The 25100-nt window shown below is 37.2% G+C and overlaps 3 protein-coding genes across 8 annotated transcripts in view; 1 reads left to right on the forward strand and 2 right to left on the reverse strand.

Annotated features, from left to right (window-relative positions):
- LOC113684947 (uncharacterized) overlaps positions 1-25100 on the reverse strand; it is a 59039-nt gene that overhangs the window by 20446 nt on the left and 13493 nt on the right. The window lies entirely within an intron of this gene.
- Positions 1-25100, reverse strand: part of LOC149050357 (low affinity immunoglobulin epsilon Fc receptor-like) — a 35843-nt gene that overhangs the window by 4895 nt on the left and 5848 nt on the right. The window contains exons 2-10 of one of the 5 annotated variants that reach the window (XM_089196428.1): positions 23838-23979; positions 20776-20891; positions 19955-20065; positions 18299-19334; positions 16990-17125; positions 14063-14253; positions 13704-13848; positions 13433-13492; positions 12001-12904 (exon numbers count right to left, since the gene is read on the reverse strand). In XM_089196428.1, coding sequence (XP_089052554.1) covers positions 12141-12904; positions 13433-13492; positions 13704-13845 — 966 coding nt within the window. In that variant the 5' untranslated portion in view covers positions 13846-13848; positions 14063-14253; positions 16990-17125; ... (2 more) ...; positions 20776-20891; positions 23838-23979 and the 3' untranslated portion in view covers positions 12001-12140. Of the gene's footprint in view, positions 1-12000; positions 12905-13432; positions 13493-13703; positions 13849-14062; positions 14254-16989; positions 17126-18298; positions 19335-19954; positions 20140-20775; positions 20892-22517; positions 22600-23837; positions 23980-25100 lie in introns of those variants that run through there. The other 4 variants (XR_016183657.1, XM_089196429.1, XM_089196431.1 and 1 more) reach the window with 4 other exon arrangements.
- On the forward strand, positions 14-3943 carry LOC149050359 (uncharacterized). Its single transcript, XM_089196432.1, has 9 exons — positions 14-43; positions 351-462; positions 984-1067; positions 1711-1891; positions 2137-2226; positions 2338-2406; positions 2493-2553; positions 3129-3197; positions 3790-3943. Exons 2-9 carry the CDS (start codon positions 424-426, stop codon positions 3887-3889), a joined length of 693 nt encoding a protein of 230 aa, XP_089052558.1. The 5' UTR covers positions 14-43; positions 351-423; the 3' UTR covers positions 3890-3943.

Raw genomic sequence — 25100 nt, forward strand, 5'->3', positions numbered from 1 at the left:
CTTAATTTCCCAAAGGATTCCATAACATAAAGCATGGTGAAAGGTATGGAGTATGTAAATACATTTTACCTAATGTTGTGCTCAATCCTATATGTATTGTCTGTTAGAGAGTTACATGATAGAGCCATTATTATGAATTTGTCAAGCTGACAATTGGCACACTTGTATATAAAGCACAAGTGCATCCTATGATTCTTTACACTATTAGCATCACCATTGTATAACTTTGTTATTAATTTGAATGTCATATTATAGGAAATATGTTCAATTTGTCTTAGTTTTGTGTAAAAAGATATAAAAGAAAAAATTGGTTATTGATTCACCTTTTCAACAATCTTTCCTCTCTACAGAATATCATACTCTGTTTATGAGCTTAAGAGGCTTAGAAGTCTTAATGAGAGCACCAGAAACAGAGTAATCATCATGTATGACATTGCTTGTCTATCAGCACACCATTTGAAGGTAACTTAATTTTTTGAACATGGATGTGCAGGAGGCTAAATGGTAATCTAAAGTGGTATTTAATTATGTGGAATTGTCCAAAGTATTTTCTATTAAATTTGGGATGAAATGAAATAATTTATTGGAACAGACTGGAATTATGTGAATTGTGGAAAGGAAATGAAGATGTAATCATCAGAGTTATTTACTGAATTTTGAGCAATTGGCTTAATCAAATAAAATGTCATTTTTGCAACTGACGTAATTCCATTGTCTGTTTCATCACTTCCTTTCATGGGTACTGGCTTGCTCCCAACATTATATGGGGGTTCATAGTTCAGTGGGTAGAGCATTGCAATGACAATGTCATGGGCTCAAATCCCAGTGGGGCCAGATTCTTTTCTTCTTTGTGTTTGGTTAAATTCCCATTATTGCTTACATTTAAATTGCATGAATATCTGTGAGGATCACATCTTAACTTCAGAATAGTTTATTACTACTGACACAATTTTCATTTACATGTACATGATTATATTTATTAGTGTTCATCTCAGGAAAGCCTCTTGGAAGGTGTTGATGTTGCCATACCCATATTCCATTGCTATGGGCACAAGGCATCATGCCAGGTTAGTATATATCAGTTTAACAGTAAATGGCCTTGTGGCAATGTGAAGAAATGTGTGGCAATACCTCAACATTGGTTAAATACAGTTGTAATCATACACATCTCATACTTACCTACCAATGGGTGAGCAGTGTGGGATCTGAAATCTGACAGCAGTTTCTAAAATTGAAAGCAAATGATCTACAAGGGTCAGCTAAGCAAGCAAGGTGAAATATTTAAGCACATGTACATGTTCCTTATAAAAGAGTGGCCACCCTACATAAGCCTATCAGCTTTGGAAATGACCACTAACCAGTGAGCCTTTACTCAAGGTTAATTTTGCTTAGAATTAAAATTAAATTTTTAAGTATATAGCCTGCAGTGCAGGTGGTTTTGGGGGTTGTCATCTTTTGAGTGTTTGTTTTACTGGAAAGTTGGGGTGAAAATACAATGCATGAGGAGGTCTCATGCTCCAACTCTCCACTGTTTTCCTAATTCAAGATGGTGCTTTGAACACTCAAGTTGGAAATATTCATTCACACTGCTAAAATCTGCCTGCACTGCAGGCTAGTACATGTATTTGCTAAATATCTGATGCAAGGTCCATGCCATATTAATGCTTTTATCTTCAATAATGGTTTTATCTTCAATATGATTGTCTGTAGATCCAGTACAGTCCAAGAAGGATCAAGGGAACTGGATTGACAGATGGTGAAGGGGTGGAAAGGTTATGGTCCTTTCTGCGAAGGTTTTCCTCTGTCACTAAAGAAATGAGTGCTCACAAAAGGACAGATGTTTTGACTGATGGGCTTCTTCACTATGCCCAACATTTGTATCACAAATTTGGTATGGTTAATTTTATTGAACACATAACTTTCACATTTCTGTGGGTTTTGCTGAAAAGTAAAAGGGATATCAACTATTGACCAGTACTTTAGCTGGACAGCTTTATCTACCCTGTGTTTTCTGTCATAGTTGCAATTCTTCATTTTTTCAATATGGACATGTGCAATGTATTTACAGATGTAACTCGAGGTTGACTAGTCTTAATTATTAGTACACATCAAACTGATTCCTTTTAATGTTCACAGGTTTTACTCTAAAAGCAAAGTTTGCAAGGGCAGAAATTCTTCTACAGGATGTCAGTGCAAAGCTTAAGGAACTCACTGAAAAACTTCCGGGTATACATTTTAAACCTTTTTTTTTTTACTCATTGCATTGAAAAACAGCACAATGACTTACATGCATGCTACATGATTATTGCGAATTATACTTGTATTTACCTGTACTAGATTGTGATGATGATGTGATACAAGAGTGGCAAAAGGAAGAAGTTGAAGCACTGAAACCAAAAGAAAACGGTAGTTTTATTCCTCAGCATTTGTTAACAATCATTAGGGAGAACAGTTTTTTTTGTATTCACTAATATATTATTAATCTGTCACAGGATTAATACTGCAGTGGGACGAATCATATGTCAGCTTGCTCCTCATGTCTAAAAAACTCAGGTATATAGTGTGTGGAAGTACCACCTACCAAATTATTCATGACTTACATTAGCGAGTACCTGAGCTTTTCGAAAGCGATTAAACTTGTAAAAGGCGAAATTCCTACCTAACCAATCGTTGTAGTGGACTACGTGAAACTGATCCTTTAGTTGATTCATGGCATTACCTGATCCTTTGTGACCTCGGCTTAAATAGAGCTGTTCTGTAGCTTTCTTCGGTCAAACCCAGTCTGGTCAAGTCAGGTAAAAAACCAGTCAGCTCAGCGGTATTTAATAAATCCACTTTGGAGCCAACTTTGTCGTTGTTAGTCATTGTCTCGAGGATAGTCAACAGCCGTAATAGATTCCGGCCTTCCCGCAGCCAGCGAGCGCCCCCAGGAAAGCCTTTTCCCAGAAGAAGTTTATCGGGTTGTCCCCCGTCCGTCCGTTTATTTGTGAAGGCAAAAACCTGTTTTCACAATAATATAAATATAGTATTCGTACTCCTCTTTCTTTCCACCTTAGCAAATATAATTACTAAGTATTAAACTGAAAATATTGTGTACGTATCTCCACCCATTAAAATTTTTTTTTCAGAAATGAATTGAGCTGTGTACAAGATGAAGATCAAGGGAAAGTAAAAGATGTTGAAAAGAAAATCAAACGGTAAGTCATAAATATGCAAATTCCTTCCTTGCAGCAACGACTGGAATAATCAGGTTCTGCAGACAGGGAATTAAGGGTGCCGAAATTAAAAACAAATAATAAATATCTCTAACTTACATTTATTGTACATAGGAACGAGAAGGCCATACATAGTAGCCATGGAAAAGAAGCATCACATCAGAGAAAGATGGTCCGATCTGTCTCGTGTGTTTGTAACCGTTAAGTCACGTCTCTACGAGAAGAGAAAGAGCGAACTCTTGTTGAGTTTACATTGCATGGCATCCGAAAGATGTTTCTTGGAGGAATTGAAGTGAAAATATGCTGGTAATAAACTGAAGAAACTGCTATGTAAAATATTTAGTAGCAGGTGTATTTTGGTGATCATGGTCTGCAGTAATTCCGTCGTTATGTTGCTGCGTATGCCCGTTGTTTTTAACTGCGACTCTAGGCATTGTACTGGGATTATTTGAGTAGGGGTATGTGGGCTAAATTTTCCCAGTTCTCAAGTCTTACACATTTACATTTTTCCGTCTAATCCGTAAAACTGCCACTGAATTGCGTTTTTAGTTATTATGAACTTTTTAATTTTCAGATGGCCAAGCAATTGCCATAAAGCTCGCAAAGCAGATCGACAAAGTCGTCAAGTCCATTCACAAAACTTTGTCCCAAATAAATGGGTATCTTCCCAATGATGTACCCCAAATTCTTTATGACGATGGTAAGGATCCTAAGAGCAGCATTTACTCTGAAGTCCAAGAGGAAGGGGACACCGTTCCTGCTCTTGTTAGGAGGCAGATAATTGACCTTTTCTGCTTACACAACAGGTGTCAGGAAGAGCTTGAACTGTTGAAGGAGGAAATGAATCGCCTTGTCTCTTTTCTCCAAAACGAAATCAGGCTTATAGACGAATCAGTGGATGCGTATCTGCCTTACACTGATAACCCTCTTAATGCAGGAGTGATAGCTTGTCTTAAAAAGAAACGGATGATTCATTGTAATCACATTTCCTCGCTGCTGCTTTTATGGGGTGGTATCTTGGATTCCCCTAAACCTATTGGTCATGCTGAGGTAGCAAAAACCTATGCTAATTTGAGTGGTATCGACTATCCTCTAGATGACGAGAAATCAGACGAATCGATGATGGAGGAAGTTGTGGACGATGAGGCATTTGTGTTGGAACTGACATCAGACAGCGAATTATCTGATAATGAATAAAACTCATTTTGTCTCTGGCGCTTGCCAAAGCCATACAGAAACAGCCTCTGTTTTGTTTATGTGCGCGCGCCAATAGCGGGTAAACATCTCGGAAAACCCAACAAATATCAATACATTGTGTAGGATTATACTGACTGGCCAATCATCACAATATGTTTTAATAAATTCTCACCGATGGCAAATTTCATCTCGGTGGTGATTTGTAGCAGTTTTTACGTTATTAGGATTATACGTAGCATGTGTAGACGGCGTATTTTATATGCTGATCGGTGCCGAAGCTCCCTCAACGGACACTCGTAAGTGGACAGCTCTAATAACCCACCTAGTCAAAACTCCGTTTTATTAGACTCCCATACAAACTCTGTATTCTGATATTATTGAAAATCATGTTTGTATGGATTGGAGTTCACTGGAGGTACAATTGTAGGCGTGGAACAGATGTCGGACCATGAGTCACCGTTATCAATTTTGAGAGGTCCACCATTGTCGAACAAAAACATTAGTCATCTTTGTCCATCTGTACCAAAAGGAATGATAGATAAATAGATATTAGCAAGTATGGGGTGGGTGCCTCGAATATCTTTATAAACTCCGTATTATAATTATCGCACATATAAGGCACTTTATAACTTAGGTTTGAATACTCTAATTGATAAGCCAAATACTGAATTTGGTCGTTGTTCTTCTGTACATTGTCAACTCGGACCATCCTTACTGAACCGAGGTGACGCTTTTTGAGCGTTGCATGCTTAACCATCACCCGTCCAACAAAAATGGCCATGCAGATATACCCATGTACCACCTTTCATTCTTAGATGGCAATGGATCTCATTGTGTAACCTTACTATACAGTGCCTCTTATGAACGCAGTCACATTAACTGAGCATATATATATACATGTTCCTAACAAATCTGTCTTGAAAGTGTTTAGGCAATATATATCTTGGTGGCATCCATGAAATAGTGAATATGAGCCACATAGTTTCAAATTTCTGTTTTGTATGATATCAAGTAAAAAATATATCAGTATACGTCCTTCGTGAGGCCATAACGAAATTGACACACCCGTAACAGAATTAGCACGTGCTGGAATTACTGAGAAAAAGTTATAAGTTGTAATTATTTCAGGCGATTTAACGGATTGTGTTGTTGAAATGGTAAACAGGCAGTCAGTGCTACTCTGCAAAAGTGTCCTGCATATTGCGCAGTGGTTTAACGCATTTCATTGCTAACTCTAGATCTTCGCTTTATTCGTTAAGTTGTGTTGTACTGTCACTGTACGTCAAGTAGCAAATGAACCACAAGTCACACGCGACGTCGATCGTCGTCCAACCTCGATGATACTAAAATATTTCTTAAAATATCATTATCCTGACGAAATTAATGTTAATTATTGTTTTTTTAGAGGGCACAGTAACGAATCTTGCAATCTGATTGGTTCTTTACCCGGTCAGTATTTTCCTATCTCTGCCCACGGGCCACGGTAACGCTTTCGTGAGTCGCCGAGTACATCCCAACTTTCGTTGTCATTTTTCATAAATATACCTCGTTTTCCGGCTGGGCAGTATTTTTAAGCAAACACGTCGGTCACTACCTCAAGCCGATAAATAACTTATGAATCCTCTCTTTTCTCTCTATCAAATCACTTTGGTTGACAGAAAAATATTGGTTTCAGAATGAATTTGTATAAACAATAGTGTCATTACGTTGGTTGACAAGCGGCCTACAAACCGTCTGCAATTAATTTTAATCGTTTACAAAAAGTACCCAGAAAGTTGAAACATGAGATATTTGGTTACAGTTAAACTGAACGATGGAACTTTCATTCATTTAATATCTGAATTTTCTCGAGCAATTTGTTCATAGTGAAAGAGCGAGCGAAGTTTTAATTTAAGTTCTACAACAAATATACGCTCCTGGTGAGTCTTTCCAATTCCGTTCAATTTGGACATTTGTACATTAAATTGCACAATAGAAATTGAAGGAATTTTTTGAGAAGAGGCCGCATTACATTCCCTTGTGTCTCGTTGGAGTGTGCCGTTCGAATTTAGTTTTTGTGAAGGAAAGATCAGAGTTAAACACGCCATTAAAGCAAACAAACGAGCAAACTCTCACAACTTCAAAATAAAAAAATTGAATTTACTCACAATTACTTTCCTCGCCGTTTACTTAATGAACATGAATGAATCGTCTTCGTACATGAATGAATGGTCGATGAGAGTGAATAATACTTTCCGTTAAATCATTAACTGATTTTGAAGAAAACATTGTCGTGACAGTCCTTGCCAAACTAAGTTCTGTTGGTTTTCAAATGTTCCTACGCTTTTTTTTTTTTTTTTTTTGCGCGCTCTCTAATTGACAGGTGTCAGATTGTGACAGATACTTGTAAAAATAATGTTTCAAAGTTGGTTTGGAAGCCTTTTAAATAACCTTTATCGTTACGGAAATGAAAATGTTTCGCCGAGGCATCTCTCTTAAATTTGCATCACCTCTGTTTTAACTACCATTTACTCACTCAAAAATTGTTCAGTTTATGGAAGATCTTGCCGTATTTACGGCCATAAATCATTCAGGTTCTTTCGGAAAGAATTTCGTCAAGTTTAAAAACAATAAATATGTTATTTACCGGCTAAGGGTCGGTCCGTATGGTGAAAAACTGTGACCTCGGTCTTGAAAATGCTGCCCTCGGCCTACGGCCTCGGGCAGTATTTTCAAGACCTCGGTCACAGTTTATATATGTTATTTGCCGGCTGGGAGGTCCGTATGGTGAAAAACTGTGACCGAGGTCTTGAAAATACTGAGGCCGTAGGCCGAGGGCAGCATTTTCAAGACCGAGGTCACAGTTTTTCACCATACGGACCGACCCTTAGCCGGTAAATAACATATTTATTGTTTTTAAACTTGACTAAATTCTTTCCGAAAGAACCCGAATGATTTGTGGACGTAAATACGGCAAGATCTTCCATAAACTGAACAATTTTTGAGTGGGTAAATGGTGGTTAAAATAGAGGTGATGCAAATTTAAGAGAGATGCCTCAGCGAAACATTTTCATTTCCGTAACGATAAAGGTGATTTAAAAGGCTTCCAAACCAACTTTGAAACATTATTTTTACAAGTATCTGTCACAATCTGACACCTGTCAATTAGAGAGCGTGCAAGAAAAAAAAAAGCGTAGGAACATTTGAAAACAAACAGAACCAGTTTGGCAAGGACTGTCACGACAATGTTTTCTTCAAAATCAGTTAATGATCTAACGGAAAGGATTATTCACTCTCATCGACCATTCATTCATGTACGAAGATTTACCTCTGTTCATTAAGTAAACGGCGAGGAAAGTAATTGTGAGTAAATTCAATTTTTTTATTTTGAAGTTGTGAGAGTTTGCTCGTTTGTTTGCTGTAATGGCGTGTTTAACTCTGATCTTTCCTTCACAAAAACTAAATTCGAACGGCACACTCCAACGAGACACAAGGGAATGTAATGCGGCCTTTTTTAAAAAAAATTCCTTCAATTTCTGTTGTGCAATTTAAGGTACAAATGTACAAATTGAACGGAATCGGAAAGACTCACCAGGAGCGTATATTTGTTGTAGAACTTAAATTAAAACTTCGCTCGCTCTTTCACTATGAACAAATTGCTCGAGAAAATTCAGATATTAAATGAATGAAAGTTCCATCGTTCAGTTTAACTGTAACCAAATACCTCACGTTTCAACTTTCTGGGTACTTTTTGTGAACGATTAAAATTAATTGCAGACGGTTTTTAGGCCGCTTGTCAACCAACGTAATGACACTATTGTTTATACAAAATTCATTCTGAAACCAATATTTTTCTGTCAACCAAAGTGATTTGATAGAGAGAAAAGAGAGGATTCATAAGTTATTTATCGGCTTGAGGTAGTGACCGACGTGTTTGCTTAAAAGTACTACCCAGCCGGAAAACGAGGTATATTTATGAAAAATGACAACGAAAGTTGGGATGTACTCGGCGACTCACGAAAGCGTTACCGTGGCCCGTGGGCAGAGATAGGAAAATACTGACCGGGTAAAGAACCAATCAGATTGCAAGATTCGTTACCGTGCCCTCTAAAAAAACAATAATTCACCATACGGACCTCCCAGCCGGCAAATAACATATATGTAATAGTTTTATCGACTAGTTTCTTCCTAAAATTGTTCTAAAGGTCTTTTTTTTGTCCTTTTCTAGATAGTCCAGTAGTCAGGTTTAGCACATGATTTCGTTATAGCATTAAACTAGCGTATTCCTCATCAGTGTTTACAATTGTGTGTACGGACGGATATTTTTAAAGATTATTTTTGAAGGTGAATTCATGTTTCTGCCAAAAGATATTATAACAGCCAAAAGATATCATAACAGCTATTTACTGTGGGTTGGCTAACCATGTGAAGTTTTTCTAAATTCTTTTAACGAAATTAGCACAGTCAGTGCTGATGTCCTTGCGCCATGATGATATGAAACTTCTCCATTACATCGAGGAGAAGCCATGTTTTTCCGTCGATCAAAGTACCAAACGTAGAAACATTTTGTCTAGGTAGGGTCGGGGGGGGGGGGGGGGGGAGGTAAGGTGTGAGACGTGGGAGGCGGGAGAAGGGGGAGGCGAGGAAAAAGAGACGGGATGGTGACGCACTGAGACACTGAGACACTGCGATTTTTAATCCATTGCAACTGGAAAAAAAAAACGCAAAACGTGTTGTGCGTGGCATATCTGTAAACTACATTTCCGAACTGAAAGATTCGGATCGAAGGCTGAGGAATGCTAGAGCAGTTTACCTCTAACATCAATGGGCTGGGAACCAGACCCCCAGACAAGCCACAGGGAGCGAGGTCACGAACTCAAGCTGCTCTTTACGCCCTTTGAAATGTATTTCCATTTTGAAAACGGATACGACCCAAGTGATCTTGTTGTTCAAATTCGCCAAGAAAAGAAAGTGGCAAAGGATATTGGATTAACGCAAAGAAGCCACTTTCTCGGTTTAATGGAAAACCTTGTTTGCCATTTCCATGAGATCCGAAACGTGGAGTCGACAACCTCAATTCGTACAGGAATGTCAATGGAATTGATAAAGATGAAGATGTCCAACGAGGCCGAAAGCATTTTAAGTCATTTGAATGATCATATAACCCGCCAAAGCCACCACAGCGGAAGAAACGACTGAGGAAAAAACTTTATAAATATCCCTGCAGTGTGAGTATGCAGCTTTCAATGTTATGCACTAGACGGGGTCAGGAGGAGGGGTTAAGCAAGGTTTGGGGATTTTGATATTTTCTGTCCAAATAATTTTCAAATATGCCACCCCAGTCTGGACACCGAAATTGGTAAAAAATATCAAAATCCCTACACTGGGGTAAGTGAGTGTGGTCATATATAACGAAGTGCCAAAATTCCCCATGCACCCCGGGGACATTACAAAAAATCAAAATACCTACCCTGGGGACTGCCCTCATAGTCAAATTTCCATGGCTAGCCAGACACCCCTCTTCTTCTTGGGCTTTATGTTGAAAGGTGCATTGAGAAAATGCCAATTAACTGAGAGAGGATGAGCTAAGCTTGCCATTGTATGAAGCATGAAATATAAAATTTTAAGTCAACTCCACTATCTGGTTCATAAAGTAATAGGCTCCTACATATAATCTACACCTATATAGAATGAATGTAGCACTATGATTTATAAATGTAAACAAAAGACACCCATCTTGGTACTCAAAAGGATTCAAACCCTGGAGGTGGTGGAGTCTGTACAGTGGTGTGAGAATGACATCTAGAACTACCTTTAAGATGTTGATATTGGCCCATTTGTTCATACGATAAGAAAATACTTTTTAAAATTATTGGACAAAGGTGAGCAAAACAATGTGCAGATCAATTTACCAAAGCGAAAGGCAGACTAGCATGGGTAAGGCATGAGTAACTGATCTGCAAGACACTAATATATCATGATATTTTGTGATAAATTAGTCCTATCATTATTTTATCCTGGTGCATTCTTGCATGTGTTTTATGTTTGCATAACTGTTTCTCCTTCTTTTGGATCATTGGCCCCTTTGCAGCTAGTTAGCCTTCACATGACCCCCTTCTTAATGTTAAGAAACATAAAAGGCCTAATGTAAAGTCACTGAGTGGAGAGTGTGCCATTTTCTCCAGCACCATGACTTCACATTTCCAAACAAATAATTTTAAATCTCTGAAGTTTAGAAACCTAATTAGTGATCATATAAAAGGACCTCTTGTTGCAGCGTTTAGATCACCCCTGATGAAGGCACTAGACAAGAGTGTAGAAACGTTGGGTCTATGAATCGTAACTTCTTCAGTTAAATTCATTAAATCTGCAAACCAGAGTAGCGTCAAACTATGTCCGTTTAGAAACCTGTTAAGCATTATTCCTATATTCCAACCCAGCCTATTTTAATTTTCTTTTGACTAATTTTCACCTGCTCTTTCAGCCTAAGACGGTTTTTTAGAATTGTATCCCATAATATCTCACCATCCTTATCCAACCACCATCCAGTACAGTTGGCGCAGTTGGTGGAGTATAGGCTAGACTACAGTGCATGTGGGAAATTTCATGTTGGAAACCCAGGCTAAAAAACTCACCAGGGTATTAAAATAACTGAAAAAAATGTTCTTCTTCTGCATATACTGGTTAGATGTTCTATTCTTTTCTGATAAGGGTGGGTCAAATGACTCTGAAAACTCTGGGAAACAATCTGCAGCATTGCTGGAATATTTATGAGCACAGCTGTGTATGGGCATCTGGAATGTTATTCGCACAAAACAATGTTACATATGAATAGATCATTCTTTGTAGAGAGATATTTGCGGGTCATATGCTGATGCTTGGCCTATCTAATGATGATCTCAACTAGCTGTCATTTTGCAAAAACAAGCTAAGCAGTCATGATGATCCAAAATGAAATATTCACATATCTATTTTTCTATAATTTTATTTCCAGATTTGCCAGAAAGAATACAATAATCTTTCCAACCATTTGAAACATGCACATAAGCTGAGTAAGAGTGAAGTTGAGGAGCTAGAGTGAAAAGAATCAGGGAAAGGCCAAAGGAAATCAGGAAAATAGGTAATTTATTACATTTCTTATTGTTCAGTTCTGTTTTTTGGAGGATTGTGTTCATTGTAGTTACATAGATGAGTGTTTTCTCTACTGTACACAGCATTCTTGACTTTTTTCAATTCATGCTCATTTTGACACATTGCATTTTTCCTATATTTTCAGCAAAACCAAGAGGCCCATTAGATGTTGTCCACTACAGGGATGTACCTGGGTTGGACGACGCTTTGATTACCACCTACCAAAAGTACACAATATTGGCAAATATTCTGAAAATTACTTATCATTAGTACACAAAAATGGCAAAATGTAATGTTTCTGGTTTTCTTTGTACAATCAAGCTTCTACAAGTGGTCTTTGTTAGAAAGTATGACATGCATGTAGCCTATTGTAATAGGTAATAAAAGTGCTTTATACTGGATTTTGTATTCATTTTTAGACACACCACTTGGACCACTGAAAATGATCAACAAATTAGCAAACAAACTTCTAGGCTAATCATTATCTATAGTTTAATAATAGTAACAATTTAAGAACTACAATTTAGGATTCTCTGTATGTCAGCTGGCAATAAAATTGGCTTTCCAATAGGTTCTTAGAAAAGGTATATTAAATTGAAAAGTACATATTGTTAAATTTTAAATAAATGTGCTACTTCTTAAGGCAGCAAATATTGCATTGTTAAATACTTCAGGTATATTAAAATACTGGTCATCTGAAATTTCCATCCCCTGCAAAAAATATAATGGTCCATAGGGTCCATTTTTGATCAAGTTGGCAATAGTAACATAATCCTGATGATTGTTCAGTAATTTGTAGTTGGATTGGCCTTGTAAGTCAAGCCAATACCCTTTTATCTTGTGAGTAAATGAAGCTTTGACTAGTTTTGATGGATTCTGGATAGTGTAGAAAAGCCAGAATTTCTCATCTTCTGACTCAGTAAACACTGGGACAATAAGCCCTTGTGCTTCTGTGGAGTGTTGAATATTAGCACCAACAGCAAGCCATGCATCATCTTCAAAATAAAAACTATATTCATTTAATCTTAGTCTCTCTTCCTGGTCAAGTCTCAACTCCACAACCTCCACATCTTGTTCTTTAATCTTGTCAGACAGTCTAACTACCCTTTCTGCACATTGTCTGTCCACTATCCTGGACAGAAGAGTGACTACTGTTTCAGGCTGAGTTGGAGAGGGAATAAAATCCCTGTTGCTTTGCAAGTTTACATTTGCATTACTGGTAATCACGAATTTAATTTCGCTTTTTTTCTCCATTATGGCCTGGAGTTGTTTAGTGCCATAGTGGAAGGGTTTCTTAAAGAAAATGCCATCTGGGAGATTTTCTACTGTAAAATCCCCACGTAGATACGGCACCCTGCTGCCTGGTTTCTTTATTGCTTCGCCTATTGTGCAAGAGAAAGAGAAACATTGATTGGTAATGATAATAGCACTGAGTGGAGTACAATTCAGGAAGTAATTGGGCAAGTAATGAGCCTGATTACCCCTGAAATGTATGACAGTAAGTCTTATTGACCATTTCCACATGTCCCATATGACACTTTCTTTGCCAAAATGTGAGACACAAGGTAAGAAGAAGTAATTCAATTTCATTAGCTAGTGGCATTTTCTACTGGATTTTTATTGGCTGCACAATTGTCAGATTTGACCTGTCTAGTTAAAAGCAGCTGTAATATCACACAGGCCAAATTGGACAGTTTTCTTATTACAGTATTCAGATTAAGGATCAAATATTCGCTGTTCAGAACCAATCAGGTTTGAGGATTTTGTTATAGACATCATCAGCTTTGTTGTTATTATCATAGCTAATAATAATGATGATGATGATGATGATGATGATGACGATGATGATGACAACAATTACATGTTAACATCTGTACTATAGTGAATAATATGTATATTCTTAAACTTACTGTATTTGGAATTGAATAGCTGTTGTACATCTTTGTATGTGTACCTCTCATTGGTGCAAGCTAAATAAATAAATACAGAGGTACTATGTAGTTTCAGGTCTATTTTGATGATGTATTCACCTTATTTACAATCATGAATAATCTCGTCAATTGGATGACACACTTTATAGTATAAGCTATATAAACATCTGCTAATACAGTTGCATGCCAACAAATCAATAGAACACTTTCAATGTTTATAATATTACTAATTCAAAGTAATAATATATACCAAAGTGGTCTCGGAATTTGATGTTGATGTCAGGATTCAGGCATAAGAAAGAGAAACCTGCACTTGATCCAAAGTTGTACACTTGGCCTGAAGTGTCTTGAAAAATCAGAGAAGATTCACAGCCCAAGTCTTCTAGAAACATGATCTGAAGCAGATGAAAAAGTAAATGTGGCACGAGGATTACTCAAAAGGACACAAACATCTGCATGTTGCATTAATTCCCACAGAGTACGATAATTAGAAATTACTCATCCACTTTTAATAAAGTTATAAGTTATTCTGAATTTGCATGGTTTATGCTACCTAATTGGAATTGAGCTTGGCTGGAGATTATTTCATAAAGTGATTGAAACCTTTACCTCATTTAGAAGATTTTTTCTGTGAACTGATATCAATTTAGATTTTTGAGCCTCACTAAGCTCTGAAACATCAGGGGCCTTCAAACTTTCTGCTTTTCCTTTGAACGCATCTTTTTCTGCAGATGTCACGTCACGCCATTTCTTGGCAGCTTCTTCATTCTTTTGAGCCAAGGACAATTTCTTGCACTCATCTAGCAAAAAAAAATTAAAGCTTTCATTTCCACTGAATATCAATTCAATTGGTTTGATTATTACAATGTCACTGCATGATTTTCAGTTTCCTCGGCAATCAAAGATATTGCATCAACTAAAAATGAAAATAAATTAATCAACAACTCTATTATGGTGTCAAAGGTTAAAAGTAGCTGAGGATGAAAACCCTTTTGGGTCTCAATATAGAGTTCATGGATAACCGCTATTCTGAAAAAGCGGATGAATTTCAGAGACCGCCTCAAAAGAAAGGCTATTAAGACAAAGGATCCAGTTATTTGGGACCAATTTCGAATAGTTAAAAATCAAGTTAACGGGGAAATTAATAGTGCAAAAAAAGCTTATTATGAAAATGCCTTCAACAATTGTTGTGGAGATCAAAGGAAAACATGGAAAACAATCAATGAACTGACCTCACGAAAGTCCACTAAAACTGTTATTAATGAGATGGAATATAATGGGGTAAATTCTGGAGATCAAACGGATATAGCAGAAATGCTAAACTCCTTTTTCACAGAAATTGGGCCAGGCATTAGTAGAGACGTGGCAGAAGTTGATAAATCCTTCGAAGAATTTCTTATTGAAACTGATGAAAATTTTGTTTTTGAAAAAACAACACCAACACATGTCTTTGCACTACTATCAAAGCTTTGCAAGTCAAAGGCAACTGGATTAGATAATATCTCAGCAAAACTTCTAAGGGAATGTCCTGATGTTCTAGCGGAATCTCTTACTCATCTATTCAATCAATCCATAATGACTGGCATCTTTCCCGATGAGTGGAAATCTGCCAGAGTCACTCCATTGTATAAAAATACTGGGAAGCGCTCTGATCCGACTAACTATCGACCAATATCAATAATTCCAGTTGTGGCCAAAGTCTTTGAACGGATAATTTACGATCAGCTTTATTGTTATTTAACTAACAACAACTTTCTCTCGTGTCATCAATCTGGTTTTCGGTCTTTGCATTCCACGCTCACAGCACTTATCGAAGCTACAGATAGTTGGGCAATGGATATAGACCATGGTCTTGTTAATGCCGTAGTGTTTTTAGACCTCAAAAAGGCATTTGATACAGTAGATCACGATATTTTGCTACGAAAATTGCAATACTATGGGATTTGTTGGACCAGTCATCAATGGTTTGCTTCTTATTTAGATCATCGAACACAGATTTGCCATGTAAATTCTTGTAAGTCAACTCCGAAATATCTAAGATGTGGTGTTCCCCAGGGAACAATTTTGGGACCCCTTCTGTTTTTAATATATATTAATGACTTACCACATTGTCTGACATATTCGGAACCCAGAATGTACGCAGATGATACCAGCCTGACGCTTGCTAGTACTGACTTTGATCATATAAATTATTGCCTTAATTACGACCTGAGTAATGTGTACGAATGGCTGAATGCTAACAAGCTTACCCTAAATATGACAAAAACTGAGTTTATGCTTATTGCATCAAGGCAGAAGTTATTACAATTTACGGAAAGTCCTTCTCTTACTATAAACGAAGTCGCAATAGAACAAGTAACCTCCGCCAAGTCCCTTGGAGTTTATGTCGATCAAAATATCAACTGGGAGTGTCATATTGAAAACATCTCTAAGAAGATAGCTTGTGCCATTGGTGCAATTAAACGAATTCGGCACCTCACTCCATTTAATGTTCTAATTAAAGTTTATAATAGCCTTGTTCAACCACATTTTGATTATTGTAATGTAGTGTGGGGAAACTGTAACAAGGGCCTTTCTGAAAAACTGCAAAGGCTTCAAAATCGGGCAGCTCGCATCCTAATGTCTGCGAGCTATGATAGTAATTTAGATGATTTGTTCCGGGCACTAGAGTGGCAAAGACTCTACTATCAAAGATTGGAACAAAAATCTATCTTAATGTATAAAACTTTACATGGTATGACACCAGATTATCTGAGATCAAGATTTGTATATCGTGACAATATAAGTGCTTATCGTTTAAGGAATACGGAAAACAAATTAGTTCTTCCACAACCTCGAACTGATTATCTTAAGAGAAGTTTTTTGTATAGCGGAGCTCACTTGTGGAACGACTTACCCTTAGACCTAAGACAAGCGTCTTCACTGACCGATTTCAAATCTAAATTAAGTCGCCACAGTTTAAAGTAATATCTTAATTTTAAGTAAATTTTAGACACGGCCTCCATAAAAAGCAGATTTTTTATTTGTTTCTTTTATTTGAATTGTTATTATTAGATTTTATTATAGTTAGGAAGATAGATATACCTTTATAGATAATTAACAACTGATGGAAATACCGTGTATAAATAAAGTTATCTTATCTTATCTTATCTTATCTTATCTGTCAGACCCCCACCCCTGCAAGTACCCCCCTGGGGTTTAGACACAGTTTAACAAGGCCACTGTCCATTATTGATTTAAATCTGGTATCCTGGTACCAAAATAAAATAAAAGTCCAGCAGGCACAGTTAGCAGAGAAAACCACAATATTCATTTCTTAGAAATAATAGACTAGTAGAGGTTTATTAATGATACCCATAGGCGTATGGGCACCTTTGGACTTTGAAAATTTTTTAAACTGGGGGGGGGGGGGATTTGCACACCCATGCCCCAGGACACCTCTAATGTTACCCTATATTTTAGCCATGGTCTATAATAGTTATAATGCATGTAAATAATCTGTCCTTAGTGTTTGAAAACATTATCAGGGTTCTCACCTGACTTGAAATACTCTGATCAGAACATGTTGTAGGAGTGTGAGCCACGTGAACCAGTTGGGATCTTAATTGGCTTTGGAGCTGCTTGTACTCCAGAATTTATCTTCTCCTTTTGTCTGGCATTTCCAATCCATTTCTACATAAATGTACCACATTAAAATAAAGTATTTCAAAATGCCTTAAGCTACAATAGAAACCCTTCCCTTTTTGCTCTCTTTCACTGGCTGGCCCTACAGAGGCCCAGCCAGGGTAAATTCCTACAAGGGACATGGTCCAAAAAGTAGCTGTGGCATATATATGAAAGTATGAAAAAATTAAGATCTTGTTCACCAAAATTCTGACAACAACAACAAGGTGGAGAAATAAAGACAAAATAATAATAACCGTAGGTTTTTAAATTCAGACAAGCAACACAGGGAACCCACAGAAACTCACAGGGAACTCACAGAAACTCTGAGCTTGTATACAGAGCAAATTTTCAACCCAGTACAGAATGATTGGCTGGCAACAAATCAATAAAGGTAGATCTTCTTGGTATGTACATGTATGTCGAATGGATGATGTGATTATAACATTCAACAGCTCTAGATTGAGGATACCTAAACTTCGAACCAGGATTCGATCGTTAGCTATGGGTTACCTATTATTAACACTTTGGTTAGCCTACTTTTCAGCTCCAATTAGCCAAACTTGTACTCTGGTTAGCCTCAGAGTACTCAGGTTGGCCTAACTAGCTCTTCTGTTGGCCTACAGAGCACTCGGGTTAGCCCACTTTTAACTAAGGTTGCTTGCGGTTAGCTCTCAATATTTGTAATGGTAACACAATATATATTCTTAAATTTATAATAACGGATGAGTAAACACATATCTTCTTTTACCGGCATATTCTTGATCATTGATTATACTGCACACTGCAAGCGTATTTTCGAGCATAAAACTGCATAAAGCAATTATTTTCCAAAAAAAAAGTAAGCCTACTTTAATTAACGAGGGAAATAATTACCACAAGGCCTCATTATGAATAGTACAATCGTACAGTTAACTTCCTTGACCTCGGTATATGACGGATGAAATTCTGTTTAAGAATCAATCCTTTAAAAAGATTCGTTTATGCAGCACTCAGAGTAAGGGAATTAATTCTATAGGACAATATACCGCTACATCATTTACATATGTCGGTGAGCCTTGAAGAAAGAAGCACTCACCATAATGATCGCTATTATTATTCAACGAGATGCAATTAAGTGGCGGGGTATTCCACATACATGAAACTTGGTAGTGTTTCAGTCCAACTAAAAAAATATCTTACCTTTACTTGATCAATAGTCAGCCCAGTTTCCTCGGCTGCCACTCCAATTTTTTCCGTATTATCAGAACCGCATGTTTTCATGCCGCCGTCATAATATTCTTGTAGTTTTGACCTTTGTACATCGCTTATTTTATTGTATGTTCTTTTGCGAGCTCTACTTGTATCCTTGTCGGTCATAGTAACGAAGAAGCGCCAAAAGTGCACGACAAAGCCGATAATACCTGAACTTCCAAACCAAGAAAAGCTAGCGAGTTCGTAACTATTCCAATCGGTAAAGGTTTCCCCCCTACGAATCCGAAGTGAAGGGAGTTGATTGGTCGAAATGTTTATGCATATTTAATGAGCTACTGGGAAGACTTAGATGATCATTTGAGACGACTTGAACCGAATGATCTAAATTTAGATTATATAGGTGTTAGCCATTTAGATTGTGTAAGTAGGGTGGTCACGTAACCGGCAGCGAAAGGCAAGTGAAAAGTAAAAGTATAGTGCGAGAGTTGACAAGGGGACCGAGAACGTGGTCAGAGACCATACATATACCGGCGACTTTGTAAATATGATGAATATCCGTTGTTTTTATTTCACCAAATTTTAATTGCTTCTGCAAAAAAGTAAAATTAGAAATATGTTTCTTTGTTTTTCCGAATCAAATAACTTCGTGAAAGGATAGAATGCTTTCAAGTATTTGCAGGCTCGCTAAATTACCGTTGTTTTCCGAACAATAGACTTCTCATTACAGTGACAAAGGAGAGTGAAAAACAAAATAATGTATCAGCCAAAAATGTGATAAGTTTTACATATCAGCTGGCATACTGTGGGTAACTTCTTGGTCTGCTTGCAGACGTAGCAAAGGTTGATACTGCAATTTAAGTAATTCCAACTACCTGCTAACCACGGCCTTATTTCCACACAGTCCTCTTGGCCATGGAAATCATTTGGTTCGTTGTTGCTATAGCTTTTGTAAACAGATGATGACCCATCCGACCATTGGAAATTGCCTTCTGTCCTGAGGTCATTAAGTCCAATCCAACAAGGACTACATAATTATGATAAGAATAGTTATAAAAATAATCATAATGACTATTATCTTATTAATGATAAACGACAGGTGAAATAAGTGCAGAGAGTTGTACGATACAACGCACGAACTGAGTCAGGTCATAACCAGTAAGTCATATTTTCAGAATCATTCTGTGAGACAGTGCACAACTTTTCTCCATGCACGATTTTGAAAAAAACTCAAATATTGGTTGTGTTGGGAGTTAGATTCACGCTTTAATAATGTAAGTTTCAACGCAATGAGAGTAAAAATGGAATTAAACTAAATTAATAGTCAATTGAACGCAAAGAAACCATCTGACAGCGATAAACTTTTGTGCACATGTTTGTTTTCTCCATGCGTCCATTCTTTCGCAGAAATATAAGATTAATATGTCTCGCAACGTTTTCCGGTTAAAGAAGTAAGTGTTGCACACAGTGCAACTAAGTTTCCCTTTTCCCAATGATTGCAAAAAATGCTGCAACAGTTCTTTACGCAATATTAAGCGTTACACTACCTTGCAGGAACACATGTTACCACCCCTCATTTCAAAAATTATGTTTTTCGACTTCTTTATATTTGGTAAGAATTTAGTAGGGATATTAGACCGCGCTTACCCTGAGATATGGCGTTCTATACAGTCGTTCTCTGCAGCACTGTGAATGCTGACAAGGTCTCCTCCACGGATTCTCTGACATGCCTGTCGAGCGTCTTGCCATGCGACCCGGCTTGATTCAAAATAAAGCAAAGTAGTAACACGTGTTATTCCAATGCATCCATCCAGGGGGGCAAATGTCAGGAGCTGTTGTAAAAGAAATGCCCATAAATAACAACCTTCCGTAATTTTCTCCCCGCCACGAAAACGAAAATAAAACGGTTAGCCACACGTGTTGGATAAAGCATATCCTGTGTTCTGATTGGCTTCACGAGTTAGATAAAGTGTATCCTGAGTTATGATTGGCTACACGAATCAGATAAATTGTATTCAGTGTTATGATTGGCTACACGAGTCAGATAAAGTGTTTCTTTGACGCACTGCCTTTTCAGGACATAAAACACATTTTGGTGCTGCCCATATCTCTACCATTTTTTAAATTAGATCAACCCTCTTCCTCAGGCATAAGAATTCAAATTAAGTTGGATTAACTAGAAAAGCAAATCCCAGAAGTGCTTCTTCGTCTACTTTCTCTCCATCGAATTGACAATTGGAAGGTAGAATATTATAGAGGGAGTGAAAACCCTCGTGAAAGCGACGGAAACTAAAAGCAAATCCAACTCACATACGATCCAGTTCTAAATGTCGGTCTGCGTAAGCGGAGTGTTCTTACGCCATGCATGCCAACATTAATCAATCTAAACTTAAATTTTTCCTTCATAGAAAGATTTTCACAACATGGTATTGCAGTTGAAAATGTTTTATAAGTAGGTTCACACTCACCTGATCCAAAGACATTCCTTGCATCGCGAATAACAAGAACGAACGGAACACAAACTATCAACGCTTTGAACAAGTGCGAAGTGAGTATCATGGTGTCTGCGTGAGTCCAAGTGAGACTGAAAAGAAAACAAATACTCAGTAACATGGAAGATACTGGAAACCTAAACAATTGTCAGCGCGGATGCTATACGGCTCGTTATACATAAAATAAAACATTCTGTTTGCTTACCTGTTATTATCAGAAAAGTATACTAAAGGAACAACAAGAAACTCTGCGCTTTGGCCAGAAGTTCGAAAGCGAAACTGTTTTTGATACCAGCCCTGACTGATCCCTGGTTATATCAACAACAGTATGGTCTTGCCTCAAGCAAACATTACGCAAATGATAATGTATCATTGTAAAAAACAAAGTGACTCATTTCCAATAGCGTACATCTTTCAGTCAAGCATATAATGTTTAGATTAAACGTATAGATCTTGCTTGATGGTGCTTCCCACGTTCCCATGAAGGATTTGAAAAGCAGAACTATTAAATGGAAATTTCATGGTAACAAGTGTTAAAATTCTGATTAAAGTATTGCTTAAACGGTAGGACTAAGAAAAATCATTCGATCGTTTCCTTTATAACAGCCAGGCTTTTCAAGGACCATTGCCCAGTGCTTGTAATAGGTTTTGTTTCCAGGCCAGGGTACCAAGTTGCAGTCAAATCTTGTTGCCGAGAAAGCTTTTAGTGATGCTATGTTTAGGACGAGTCTATGACTCATGGTTTTTTCAGCTTGGAACATATAGTAATTATAGAGAAATGATATCGATCCAAGATAAGAAAAAACCTAAAAAACTCGTATAAGGCTCAGACCAGCATGTTACATCATTAAAAGTTATTGCTTTTTCATATAAGAGCAGTTTTACACACCCCATATATTATGGCTGTTCCTAAACGTTTTTTCTGCAACCTTGCAACCGAATGCACCCCATTTCATAAAGCAAGGTTACTTGGGATATATCTTAGAGTCAGCGTTAAACGAAAAGACAACTTTTATCTTATAAATCAAGAAATTCTATCTTGTATATCTGAAATTTGATTTCTGAGCTCTAAAGGACACAACGGAAGTCAATCTGTCAGTTCATGTCACATTTTGCATCTCGACGAATTCTCGGAACAAAAATATATTATTAAGTCTATATTTCTTAGCCCTCAGATTAGACGTTTTACTTTATAAAAAGTACTCTTAAGGAAATGACTATCCTCGTCCTGTTCAGAATTCGTTTAATATAACTTAGTAGCAGTGCCCTTAATCAAAATGAAACCGACTGATTCCTCTCCTCCTTTCATCGACATTCAAAATCTGAATTAGGAAAGAACTGATGCAATGCTAATGCAAAGATAGCAGTTATTTCGAAATTTTGGAGGCAAATTTCGCAAAGATTTCGGTCTTCAATTTTCTTAATTATACAATAAAAATGAAAACTGAAAAAAATCGGGCTTGGAATCTGCTACCCTTTAGTGTGGCCGCAGATGCACACTGAAAGTTAAGCTCCAAATATTTTCAACCATATCAGAAACATATTTGATAATAGAAAACAAGAGGCCAATAACACAGTAGTAACAATCTGCATCGTGGTTAAGTTTCAAACCATAATCTACTAGCACACTGGTTCGGCGATCAATGAGAAGCATATTTATCCAGTTGTAACCAAATTATCCTTGTTCTTTTCTCTTTCCCAAAAGAAATTGCACGTACCTTGTGTTATGTTTCCGTGTTATCAAGGTTGAACATGACGAGTTCGCCTTACTTTGACACTGCTTTTAATCACCAAATTTTACTGCAAACGAGTCATATTTCTTTCAATTAGTATTTCATGAGATTTGGGAATTAAAGAGCTTAATGATTCGAGATCAAAATGCCGCGGAACTAAAGGAAAAAATAGATTCTTGAGATTGAAGTTGTTATTGTGCTGGCGGAATACGATTCAAAGTGTAACACAAATTCTGTATAAGACATGATTCATTTCCCTGTCAGATGAAAATATGCCAGTGGATGCTGAAAAGCGCACTTTAGGATATCAAGACATTGTTTCCACAGTTATTGTTGAAAAGCACAAATTTCAAGTGCTTTTCATAATGAAACCTTTCTCCAAGGTAACAACTGATTGACTATTGAAATTTTGATGATGAAAGTGTACCGCTTAACATAATTCTCAGCTACTAAGTATAAGACCATCCGTAAAGTGATTTTAAGTTTTTCCTTTCAATTTCTTTTCCACTGAGAGGAGAATATACATGACAGCCTGTTGAAATGTAAAGTTCTGTCTCGTGTCCTTACCATGAAGAGTTTATATAGTTTTTACGTTTATTTTAATTGTGGTTGAAATGAATTGACCATATTTGAGTTTGGTTGATGATTTAGCAACTGGTGGAGTTAGGTGTATTTTCGCGTACTTTTAGCTTCAGTTCGTGTAGTTGGTGGAATCAGTGAAGTTGCATAGCATTGGGTGAGCTTTAATCTAGCACACTGTAGTTCAGATGGTAGTCCGGTTGCAGGTTTTCACAGATTGTATAACTTTGTGCTGTTTAGTGTAATTTGGTGTAGTCTGGTTTAGTCTGGTGTCAGTTGATGTAGTTAAGTGTAGTTTGGTGTGTTTATTGTAGTTTGGTGTATTCTGGTGTGGTCATTGGTGTAGTTTGGTGTAGTCTGGTGAAGTTTGATGTAAGTTGGTGTAGTTTGGTGTGGTTTGGTGTGAGTTGGTGTAGTTTGGTGTACGGCTTGGTGTAAGCTGGCGTAGTGTGGAGTAAGTTGGTGTAGATCGGTGTAGCTTGATGAAGTCAAGTATGGTTTGATGTAGTTTAGTGTAGTTTCGTGAATTTTGGTGTGGGATGCTGTACGTAGCTTAAGTTCTTCAGCATGGTTTCGTGTAGTGCCAGCGTAGTTTGATGTAGTATTTTTCAGTTAGTCCGTCTCAGCTTTTTCTAGTATGGAGTATTTTCAATTGGTTAAGCATTGGTTAATTATTGTCAGAAAAATTGTTTTCAAGTTTGTAGTTTTTAGTGAAACTCTGCTTACCTGTAATGCGCATAGAAAAAGTTCGCTGTAAACACGGTTGGTGACTTGACGTTCTCAAGGTGTTTGGCTGCGAATGATGATTCCTGAAGTATCAGTTTCTTTCATAAAGGTATTCAGAGCTGCTCCCAATGCATTTGTGTTCCTTTTCATACAAAAAAAACTTGCGTCATTTCTCAAGCAGTCTTGCCCACGAACCGTAAAGGCCACAAAAGTTCATAAAAATTTAAATAATCCCGTTTTGGGTCCGTTAACGAAAAAGAGATAATTGACTGTCAAATATTTTAGATAACCAACAAACTGAGGTCGCAGAATTTGGAGCAAGGTTACAAAAAAAGCAAATTCTATTTGCCTACCTGCTGTTTATAAGTCATTGCTAGATCACACACACAATCATACATACATATAAGAAAAGCTTTTCTTATGTGCGTAGAAAACCTCGAAATGTATAACTCGCTAAAATGGATTCCCTTCAACGGAGTAAGCGGTCAAATAACAGGCAATGTACTGTGGAAGTAAGGTGAGGTATTTTCATTCAGCATTTGACCTATTTTTTTATTCTTTAGAGCGGTCATAAATATTCCCATACAAACCCTTATAATTTCACCTTGACTGTTATTTCGAAAGAGGATCATCTCACAACTTCCGTTTGATAACGAGAAGGGTTCGCCAGAGTCACGAGAAAAAAATGAAAGGTTTTTTTTTTTCACACAAAGAAAAGCTCCCCGCATGATAGACAACAATACAAGGCAGAAGTCTTAAAAAAACCTAGATGCATATTTGCACGTACTCAGGCTCTTGTAATGGTAAAATCTAGACGAAGTCTAAATACGATTTTCACACCTATAGTTTTATGTGCAAGTGAAAGGCACGTGAAAATCATTTCAAAAGCATGCGAAAATGTTGTCGCTGATACCTGATGTTTTCATATGTTTTTCAACGTGTCTTCCTTGAAGCTTACATGTAAAACATCTTGTAAGCAAGCATGCACATCAGAGCCTTGACAGTGATTTGTGACTGGAAAGACCTTGAAATTTTAAACTCAGACCTCTAAAGGCGCGCCCAATGAATCGTCATCTAAATATCACAAGGATCAGTATTTGCGTTGTTGGGGTTTCTCGTTGAATGTACCCCTGCATAATAATCTCTGATCTTATCGGCCTTATCAATACTTACTGATCAAGCTTATCTTAGAAAAAAATTAATTTTATCATATGCTAAAGAGGATTTGACACAAGGGTCGTGAACTTCATCAGAGACTTAAAA

Source organism: Pocillopora damicornis, chromosome 2 (assembly GCF_964200805.1).
Source record: "Pocillopora damicornis chromosome 2, jaPocDami1.2, whole genome shotgun sequence".
Classification (NCBI taxonomy): domain Eukaryota; kingdom Metazoa; phylum Cnidaria; class Anthozoa; order Scleractinia; family Pocilloporidae; genus Pocillopora; species Pocillopora damicornis.

Bases quoted from the DNA above. Each gene is read 5' to 3' on its own strand.
- LOC149050359 (XM_089196432.1), top strand. From the start codon at position 424: ATGTATGACATTGCTTGTCTATCAGCACACCATTTGAAG. The intron at 463-983 runs GTAACTTAATTT...TATATTTATTAG, and splicing joins TATCAGCACACCATTTGAAG to TGTTCATCTCAGGAAAGCCT. The intron at 3,198-3,789 runs GTAAGTCATAAA...TTTAATTTTCAG, and splicing joins GTTGAAAAGAAAATCAAACG to ATGGCCAAGCAATTGCCATA.